This window comes from Cydia fagiglandana, chromosome 1, assembly GCF_963556715.1.
Source record: "Cydia fagiglandana chromosome 1, ilCydFagi1.1, whole genome shotgun sequence".
Lineage (NCBI taxonomy): Eukaryota > Metazoa > Arthropoda > Insecta > Lepidoptera > Tortricidae > Cydia > Cydia fagiglandana.
This window is the reverse complement of record NC_085932.1, coordinates 8,252,739-8,263,343: the sequence shown is the minus strand read 5'-3', so window position 1 is coordinate 8,263,343 and position 10,605 is coordinate 8,252,739. Positions and strand designations below refer to the sequence as shown.

The following is a 10,605-nucleotide window of genomic DNA, read 5'->3' as shown; positions in this document are numbered from 1 at the left end:
ACGTAACCACAGAATAAATAATAGTACTACCTTACAGCAAGGACACTTCCTACAAATCATGCTGTCCCTTTCTAATATATGGCACTATCCCTTTCGGCTATTTAGGGTTGTCAAAATTCAAGTGGTTATCTTATCTGTGGCTGTGCACGCAAAAGGAAGTCAAGTGGTGCCAACCCTAATAATTGCTCGGAGCAATGCTGAGCCAAACGGAGCCAAGTTCGACCGAAGTAAGGAGTGTCTCCCCACTGGTGTTGCCTTAGTTACTGTAGTTGGGGGTTTTCAGACAAAACTAGTAAAGTAATAAATAAAGATTATTGTATTGTAAAAATATTGGTTACAGCAGATAATATCTATAACTAAATAGTTTCGGCAAAGTGCCTTGGTGAAAATTATGATGGACAAAAATGGAAAATGTAGAGGAGGCCTATGTGAATGTGTCTAGGTCTACTGGACATGCTGATACATAAACAACCTAATTTAATCTTGCCTATAAATCACCAATCAACAGCATTAATAAAAAATAGCGTAAAATACATAATAAAACAGATTTAAAAAATAATTTAACTCAACCCATATTCTACTGGCAAGTCTAATTTTATCAGTACAGTTATTAATCCAAGAAATGTCACAATAATGTTCTTTGACTTGTTTTTGAACGCCAAAAGCAGTTCTTCAGTGTGACAAGGATGCACCATGAAATATGGACGGAAGAAAATTGGGTGCTCCTGTTGAGTTACAACAGAGTAGAAGTCCTTTTCACTGATACTGAAACAAAATTGAATAATCTTACAACAATGCTATAGGTACAGAAAACTAAACATGGTCATAGCTTCCTAAGGCCCAAGGTCCTACCTATGGTACTTATTCAGTCCAATGAAATTTAAATCATATTCGATTGGAACAGAGTTGCTTTTGCTTTATTTCATTCAGTGTTTGAACAACGCAAAATCAACTCTTTTTCCTACATTGTAGGTTCAAATTTCTGTGGCAAATTTTGCATTTTTCATTTGTATGGCTGGGCCTTAGGGGTCATCCATTAATTACGTCACACGAATTTCTAGGTATTTTGACCCCTCCCCCCTCCTTGTCACACTTGGTCACATTTGGCAAACCCCTCCCCCCTAGTGTGACGTCACATTTTTTCTACGCCAAATCGAATTAAGTACCTAAGTATTATTAATATTTTATCAAAATATTATTGATGATATAAATATTAGTAATTTTATAACCCAAAACAGCTTAGGAAAGAAAATTAAACGAATAAAAACGATTATCGTTTTAAAAACTTGTTATTTAAATGTACAGCGAATAAAATAATTTAAATAAATTTTCGGTTACTGATGAAGTTAAAGTGACGTCACAAAGTTTGTGTCTCCCCCCTCCCCCATGTCACAATATGTCACATTTTCTTGACCGCCTCCCTCCCCCTAAACGTGTGATGTAATCAATGGATGACCCCTTAGGAGGATAGCATTGTGTTTATGTTGCAGTGTATTTATGATTTCATTAACTTTTCTAATTAAAAAAAACTCGTCATACTTTTCTCATTCTGTTGCCATTATCAATAAACCTTGAGTAATGACAATGGCAAAAAGTTAACTTATAAAATAGGAACAATGATGCAAAAAGTATGTTACTTCTGGGGAAAAGTACTATTATAGTGGAGGGCATAGTGAATAAACAACCCAGACAAATCAAATGCAAATTTTACCTGATAAAAGACATTTGTCTAATATTCTCCAAAGTCAGGAGGGCTCCTGTCGAGTTCCACACATTAAAACTGAATGATGGTACGCCATAACTATGGTTGTAAAATATTACATATTCAGTTTTTAGAAGAGTAGAATCGCCTGTTCTTTCACAAAGTTTAAAGCTCTCTTTCTTGAGATATATCTTACTTTTATCTTCTTGTAGTTGCAACAATTGCCATCCGTCGTTTATCTTTTGTGATATCTTTAAAAATTGTTCAGCAGCATTGATAAAGTCTTCGTACGATATAGCGCTCATACTTTACAACTCATAATGAAAGTAATTACAATTAGTTTCTAAAAACTACAGTTATATTTTTGAATAATTATGCTATCGCTGTTGATCAAAACAATAAGTGTACGGACTGTCCTGTCGACGGTGTCCGGTGTCACTGTCACGGTCGGTGTGACTTGACATTGACGTAAAGGCGTATCCAGATTAGTACATTTTTCGCCAATCTGATTGAATTGCCCGATCGAATCAGGAGGTGTGGACGCGAATACCATTTTGGCTCGCCGATAATGACCGATATTAGTGATATTACCAATAAAATGAGGTGCAAACGCAAGAATACCAATTTGTGAGACCAGTATTTTCGTTCTGGGGCACTTTTTCAATTTAGAGGGCTCTAATATCACCATAAACCTGTAATTGGAGATTGACGCCAATTTCATATCTGATCAAATCAACCGATTTGATCAGTCCCGTCTGGATATCACTTAAAGCCCCCCATTCACACTCCTACCTTGTAGTCCGCCTCGCAGGACTACGGTGTAGGATATAGCTCACACACCCTCCTACGTTGTAGTACGCCTTGCAGGACTACGGAGCAAGAACATTTTCAAGAGTAAGTAGACCGACACTTGTGAGAAACGAAGCAGTACTGGGCCCAGTTTTATAAAGTTACAAGTTACAGGTTACAAGAGTACAGGCTACAGGCACCTGTAATGCACTGTGAACGGCTACAGGTGTTTTATAAATACACATAAATAATTACAGTTGTAAAGAACCACGGTCAATCTCGATTACATGTGAAATCTACAGGTGTGAAGAACATCATTATTTTAAAAAAAACGTATTTCATAGATACTCGGTTCTCTACTAAATTATGTGTTTTTGTTTGCTGTAAAATATTAATTACTGGAAAAATGGCCAGAAATGAAGGAAAAATCGAGTGGTTGAGAGCGGCGTTCCATGCCAAGGATATACTTTTTGGGCCGTTTTCAGATTCAGATTAAGTTAGATTTAATGAAATATTTACGTAATAAGTAAATAACATGTAAATAAGTAGGTACTCTTTCACATTCTTACATCAAAATGTATCGTTTCGGTAGCGGCTCAAAGATAAATACGGTGTGTATCGAAAATTATGAATAGTAGTACACTTTACCATAATGTGAATGCACTATACTTATATAAAGAGACGAATGCTAATAAATCAACGACAAATATCGGCAATAATCTCTTTCCATTTCCTAGTATAGTAGATAAAATAAAACGAATCGTCAATAAAATCAATATCAAACATATTGTCACTTTATTTCCTATTTACTATATATTTCAGATACATTAACAAAAACTGATAAGGTCAGTGCATGGAAAAGTATGCATGCCCTGGCACAATCGTTGGCGTTGGAGCTTAACAATAAAGAGTAAAGTTTAAAATCTCTCAGAAAACGAGTCTACAAGTAACTGCTGTTGTGCTGTTACAGGACTCAAGACGTATGTAAGTTTTTGTTACAAGTGTACCAATCTACACTTGTAATTTACAATTTTTTTATAAAACGCCTGTTCGATTATGAGTTTAAAACTATAAAACTCCCGTATTTTCGTCTATGGTTGAGCTACAGGCACTTGTACCTGTAACCTGTAAAATTGTAACACAGTACTTTTATAAAACGCAAATTGTAAAAAACGGAGCAAGTGTTGCCAGTAAACGCCTGTAAACTTGTAACTTGTAACTTTATAAAACTGGGCCCTGGTGATGGACGGCAAAACAGGGCTATAACCGCGAAAATAGAAGTTCGCAAATTGCGAGCATTTTTCTCTGTCACTCTAATTACGCCTTCATTGGAGTAAAAGAGAAAGATCCCCGCAAATTGCGAATTTCGGTTTTCGCGGTAGCCCCTCAGTACCGTCTGTGAGCTATTTCTTGCTCCGTAGTCCTGCAAGGCGTACTATTATACATACATCGTAGGAGGGTGTGTGAGCTATATCCTACGCCGTAGTCCTGCGAGGCGGGCTACAATGTAGGAGTGTGAATAGGGGGCTTAAGACAGCTAATTATAGGTTTGTGTTTAGACCAAGGCCTGTTCACTTCCTAAGAAAGTTATGTCCCCAAATAATTGCGCATGTGTGCGCCTTAAGCTTCTATGTGTGCGTTGGCCTCCGGGAAAAAGTTGCGAGTAATAAAAATAAAAACATTTTTCTACAGCAACATTGCTCCCAACTCTGATTTAAATTATCACGAATTTTATACAATATTAATCATAAAACGGGACTTAAAACGCTTAAAACTTAATTACATGCGATTAAGTTTTATAATGAATATTTGCTTCCAACTGTCTTTATCAATGTTCATTAAAATATATGGAGGGTAGGTACGTCTACCCACCATAATAAAAAATATATTTGTCAATGACTCTGTCCAACTGCTGTGGTTAAAGTTCATAACGAAAATTTTATTTATTAACTCTTTAAATAATACATACAACGTGTACCGCTACGTACCACTTAAGAATGTAAGTCTGTACCTACATGGATTACAGCAATGCACATAGAAAATGTGCTAAATGCGGAGCAACGGCTGTTGAAGCAGCCAGAGTGAAATTTACAACTTTAGTGGGTTCAGAAGGAACCGAGTCATAACGCATCTGGAAAGCGTATTAATTAACCGTGAAGAAATGTATGAATACAAGTTGGAAATCTGTGTAAAATGCCGTGTGTAAAGTGTAGTGTATCTGTGTGTAAAGTGTAATAGGTAGGCACGCCTAATGTTATTTGTATAAAAGGTACTGAAAACTTTGTGAATGCGCTTTATTAATGTCTATTTTTTTATTAAGTTGCCAGTTGCCAGTTTTCAGTGTATATTTTTATATGTAAAACATTTTTTAATAAATAATATATATAATGTTATAAATATAAACATGCCTTTTATTTAAATCAATTGATAATACCACAAACAAGGGGTAATATTTGCATCTTGCATATACATATTTCGTGATATGAAGATAACAAATATGTTTATCAACAGAATTACTACCTACCAATACCCGCCAGGTTAAACCAGTTGTCAACTTTAGTTCCATTGGTACACAAAGACGGCGCCACTAGTATAAACGTATAAACGGTTGGGGACATTTTTTTGTATGGAGTTACCGTTCTTCTCCTAGTGAGTATTATATTCTTTGGTTTAGACATCCCTTGAAAAAATATGATAACTATAGTTGGTCAAGCAGATCTTGTCAGTAGAAAAAGGCGGCAAATTTGAAAAATGTAGGCGCGAAGGGATATCGTCTCATAGAAAATTTGAATTTCGCGCCTTTTTCTACTGACAAGATTTGCTTGACCGTCTTTATATTTATTATGGTCACTTCAGTTGTCTTCATAACATTAATCTCTATTTTATTCTTAGATTCTTTTACAAAATTAAATTTTAATATATACAACGCATCTATATCTCCTAGTGAGTATTATATTCTTTGATCTATATATTTGCCCGCGTTTAAGAGGTTTTATTTGTATCTTAAATACTTTGGTAGGATCAGCTGACACTTGTTTGTCCTGTTTGTCACTTGTCAGTGTCACTTACTGTCAAACTCTAGTGGATGCAGTGGATGCGCACGACCCGATAAAAGTTCACGAAGTTACTCGTAGTTCTAGTTCGTAGTCTGGTAGTCTGATTGAACTTGCGGTGAAGTTACAACGCATTCTGACTCTTCAGGAGTTATTAAACAAATTAATTTTGTTCATATATTCAATTCTGTGCTCTGACTTAGTTCGCGCATCAGAAAGTAAGTCAAATTTTTGAAACTGTAATTAATTACCGTCTTGGTACATTTTGTCTGTAATAACTGAAAAATCTCGAGAAAATAAATATATTCTAATAAGAATTCCGTTTTTGTAATATTTGGGTTTTGAAGTTTTTATGAATTATTTGTTATTTCCAGAGACAATTTCTCGTAATGGACTCTCTTAAAAAGAACTGGTTTACTGAGGCATGCGAATTATGGCCGGGAGGCACGTTTTCGTTCGAAGTGAAGGAGGTTCTTTGTGATGAGAAATCTGAATACCAACATGTTCAAGTTTTTGATACTACTAGTTTAGGTAAAGTTTTGGTACTGGATGGGATAATACAGTGTACTGAGAAAGACGAATTTTCTTATCAGGTAAGTTTAACTGGGTTCACTTCAGTTAACTAAATTAAAAAAACCGAATTAGTGGAACTAAATCACTGCATGACAATGTTACAGTTCACAAACAAGCAGTGTGATTGGAAATTTATTTGCATTAAATAAGTACAAATGTGGTGGATTACAGTGTTCATTGTAACAAAACAAATGAAATAATTAGTAAAAAGCTGAATCACTCAAATTGTAACATACATATGATCACAAGCCCTGCGTACATTTAACCATGTTGCCAATTTATCTGACATAGTTTTATTAATTATGTTATTGTTCCGAAAGTGTATTTACAAAAGTTATATTGTTTAAATTTGTTTGTCACAACATGTTAGACAAAATATTTTTTTAACATTAATAGCCTGCCTACACTATTGCACTAAGAAACTGTGAAGATAGCTGTAAGATTTATTGAATAAATAAAAAAAATGTATGTATGAAAAATTACATTAGGTAAATATTTTTGGAGTATTATGAAAACTGCCTACCAATGACACATTTATAAATTTGTAAAAATGACTTTCTGTTGTAATTAAGCTAAATTGTGTGTAAATAATATTATGTCTGATTTATTTATTTGTTTTTTTTTATAGGAGATGATATCATTCCTGCCTTTATGTTGCCACAAAAATCCTGAAAAAGTACTAATTGTGGGCGGAGGTGATGGTGGAGTAGCTAGAGAAGTTGCCAAGCATCCCAAAGTTAAACAAATTGTTCAGGTAAGCTTTATATGTATATAAACACTTTAAAAAACATGTTCACAGTATTTGGTAAGTACTTGATTTTTGTTATACAGATGTATTATATTATATGTAGGTATATTATTTCGTTTTTCATAATCATGTGGCTAGATTAAAATAAACATAATAGGTTTTATTATGATGTAGTGTTAAAAATATAACAATTAAGATGACAATAATTATTTTATTCATTCATATTTGAGTAATAAAAGCAACATTGTGTAGTAATGACACTTATGCTATTAAACAATAAGTACAACGAGGCTTGTTTACGACATTAGTAATTGCAATAACTGCATATTAACCCTCAACACACATACTAACCAATATTATTTAAATACCAGTAGAATAGTCATTTAGATAAGGATTTGAAATAGTGATAATACCAACATTGTTAGTATAGATAAAGTATTAGTTTACTTAGGCTGATAGACAGTTAAATGTGTTGTTATCTGAACTTGGAATTGGGAAGGTCGGGTGGTTATCTCTCTTATCGTACCCCAGGCTGACCCGGCAACAGGATGTACCTATAAAGACAACTTGTTAAGTATGCTTACTTTGAAATAATAAATTCTCGATTTAGAATTTGAAACTTACCACTATAAGTATAGTGGTGTTTCAAATTTAAAACATTTTTTTAATGCGAAACACGCACTTGTGTATTTGTCTACTCATAAGTCATAATTCAAAGACTCACTATCACCTGAAAGGAAGAAGTAGGTAAAGCCGGATACTCATTAGCGAGCGTGGTTCGCAAACTTGCGAACCACGTACAAACTACGTTTTTTTGGTTACAGTACGTGCATCGGTTACGGTACGGCTCGCTAATGAGTATCCGGCTTAAGTGTAAGTTATCAAATCTTCTCAAGACATGTTTCTTGAATGATTTCAGCGCCATCTGCGTTAAGCTTTGCGCGTTTACCCTCATTTCGAAAATAGTCATGGTTGATGTTTTCTGTTGGTAACGCAATATCATAGTCGACGCAGATACGCAGAATGACCAAACGTGAACCTTATTGCGACTGAATAAAGTCTACCAACTATCAGTTAATTGCGTAGCTGATACTAAAACCTATGCATAGCTAGAAACTATATTGTAAGTAAAACTATTATTTCCAGGTGGAAATCGACGCAAAAGTAATAGAAGTATCAAAGAAACACCTCCCATTCATGGCCGTAGGCTTCGACAGTCCAAAGCTGACGCTGCACGTCGGCGACGGGTTCGAGTTCATGAAGCAGCATAGCGCAGAGTTCGACGTGATCATCACCGACAGCAGCGACCCCGTCGGCCCGGCCGTCAGTCTTTTTCAGGAGAATTACTTCAGCTTGATGAAGAGTGCCTTGAGGGAGGGCGGGATTGTGTGCTCGCAGGCGGGTACTATTTGGAATGATTTGGAACTTGTTAGGAGTACGCTAAGGTAAGGTTACTTCTTTCTACGAGCTTTATATTAAGATCATAGTACTTATTTAATAATAATGGCAACATATTTAAGACCTAAGATAAATAAAGCATGGCAACATCAAATGGGTAAGTACATAAAGTTCGCCAAATCAATTTTGTCAGTACCAGTATGATAAAAAATACTGTCCTCGTCCCTTTTGTGGGCCTAATTTTGTCTGCCTAAACACCATTTAAAAGGGACGTGACTCTTACCAAACTATACTTGGTATTATTTTAAAGCTCACACAAATCGCAAAGGCCTTAGATTAGACTGTTAATTGTAAAAACTATGTTTAACATATACTTTTTTTTACAGCCATTGCAGAAAACAGTTCCCCTCAGCGGCCTACGCCTACGCGTCAGTACCGACCTACCCGTCCGGCCAGATCGGGTTCGTAATCGGCTCTCTCACCCCCAACGCGCGCTTCGAAGTTCCCACCATTACCTTTACTAAAGAAGAGGAAGCCGCCATGAAACTGAGGTACTACAACTCAGAGGTGCACAAGGCTGCGTTCGTGCTGCCGACGTTTGTTAAATATCAGCTCGCGTAGGTACTTAACTCGGAACGGGTCTAGTTAACGGTACATTTAAGCATAGTAAAAGTGTAACTTCATTGTAAACATGTGACACTTCATAGTAAGTTATTTGTAATGATAGTGCTCTTAATGCGAAATACACACTGCATCGCATATATACTCAAAGTTAATGTAAGTCATGTGCATAGCCTTTAGTTTTCAAGCTAAGCCAGTTTGAAATTCTGTTGTGTATTGTATTAGAAACCGCAAACCGGAGGCGCCATAAAAGGTTCAGAAGGCTATTTAAAGTTTCTCTATTATAATCCTTATGGCCTTTTTTTACGTTGGGGAAATGCGTTTACACATGCCGCCTGGTCTGGGGCAACCAAAGGGGATGACGGACTAACCAGTGGAGGACTACCTTCTAAAACCACCAACGAGTGCCGACTCCGCCTTAGATGTATTCGAGCGCGTGATAATCCTTATGGCCCTAGGGAGTAGATACAGAATGAACAGTATAAACCAGCGGTATTTTTTACCTGCTAAATTAGCGCGTGGTGGCCTTTTTGGTCCAGTACCTACAGTTAAATATGTTCTTAATGCTTAGGGCTATAGAGATGATAAATAAATAGCATTCTGAACCTGGTTTTGCGCCGCCGGTTTGCGGTTTCTAATACAATAAATAGACAATGGAATCCCCAACTATATTTCAGCTTGAAACCTAAAGACCATAGTTTCGTAGCGTGTGCCGTGGGAAACAAGAATTTTATAAGTACCCACTCTACTAACTCTTAAGTATGAAATAACAAGTATTTTCTCTCGGGCATGAACAGTTTTATTAGAACAAAATCAAATGTGAAATACCCTAGTTTTTATACCTAACTATTTGGTAATAGTGAATGCAATAAGGAAAGGCATTTCATTCTGTTGTTGTTGTAGATGTTTTCACTGTTGGCTAATTGTTAATTTTTACTTATTTATTAAGACATTCAAATGTAATGTGTCTTCGTGCTCCATGCAAAACTTGGTTCATGGAGCACTTATTTTTATAGTAGGTAAACCTATCTAAAAATATATATATATTTTTATACAACTGTTCGAAATTGTTCCATATCTTTGAAATATATCGGTACGAAGTACCAATATACTTTAATAGGGCTAAGGTTATATTACAATTTAAGACTGAATGTTATAAGACCATACCTAAATATTTGTACGTTTGATATTTGCGAGAACGCTTCTGAAGCTTGTCTCATTTCCGACATTCCATGTTTTTAATGCATTTACACTATTGGGAAACATTTTCTCAAAATCTATAGAATACAATATTTTTATACATAATTTTGTATATTTATAAAACATTTATGTAAAAGTTACATCGATAACAATAAATTATATTTTTTATTGTGTATTTTTTCTCCATCAAACATGCCTAGGCTAGGCCAAAGGTGGTTAGTTCCCGATTCGCTAGGTTCCTGTTTGGCCGGTTTTACTTTAGTACGTTACTATCCGAAATAATCCGGTGAATCAGGAATTAACCCCTAAGGTGAATATGCTAGACTCCTGCCACACTAAATTTGCACAAGCTTGGCAGTATAAGAATGCATTTACAGGGTGATTCATGAGACGTGAGCAGGACTAATCGTGAGCACTCAGTAACTGATAATTGATCGATCACCGTCGTATTTAGGTGAAACAACCACACTTTTTCCTATTTTTTAACTTTTTGGCGAGGGCAAATTTAATTATCTACAATC

At 35.6% G+C, this 10,605-nt stretch overlaps 2 protein-coding genes across 2 annotated transcripts; one reads left to right on the top strand and one right to left on the bottom strand.

Annotated features, from left to right (window-relative positions):
• Positions 1-298: 298 nt before the first annotated feature.
• Positions 299-2,133, bottom strand: LOC134670524 (ubiquitin-like-conjugating enzyme ATG10). Its single transcript, XM_063528337.1, has 2 exons — positions 1,712-2,133; positions 299-765 (listed from the first exon to the last, which is right to left on the bottom strand). Exons 1-2 carry the CDS (start codon positions 2,005-2,007, stop codon positions 561-563), a joined length of 501 nt encoding a protein of 166 aa, XP_063384407.1. The 5' UTR covers positions 2,008-2,133; the 3' UTR covers positions 299-560.
• A 3,462-nt stretch (positions 2,134-5,595) lies between these two features.
• LOC134680387 (spermidine synthase) lies at positions 5,596-10,252 on the top strand. Its single transcript, XM_063539516.1, has 5 exons — positions 5,596-5,762; positions 5,919-6,137; positions 6,746-6,871; positions 8,012-8,310; positions 8,650-10,252. The coding sequence occupies exons 2-5, from the start codon at positions 5,934-5,936 to the stop codon at positions 8,882-8,884; spliced, it is 864 nt and encodes a 287-aa protein (XP_063395586.1). The 5' UTR covers positions 5,596-5,762; positions 5,919-5,933; the 3' UTR covers positions 8,885-10,252.
• Positions 10,253-10,605: the final 353 nt, after the last annotated feature.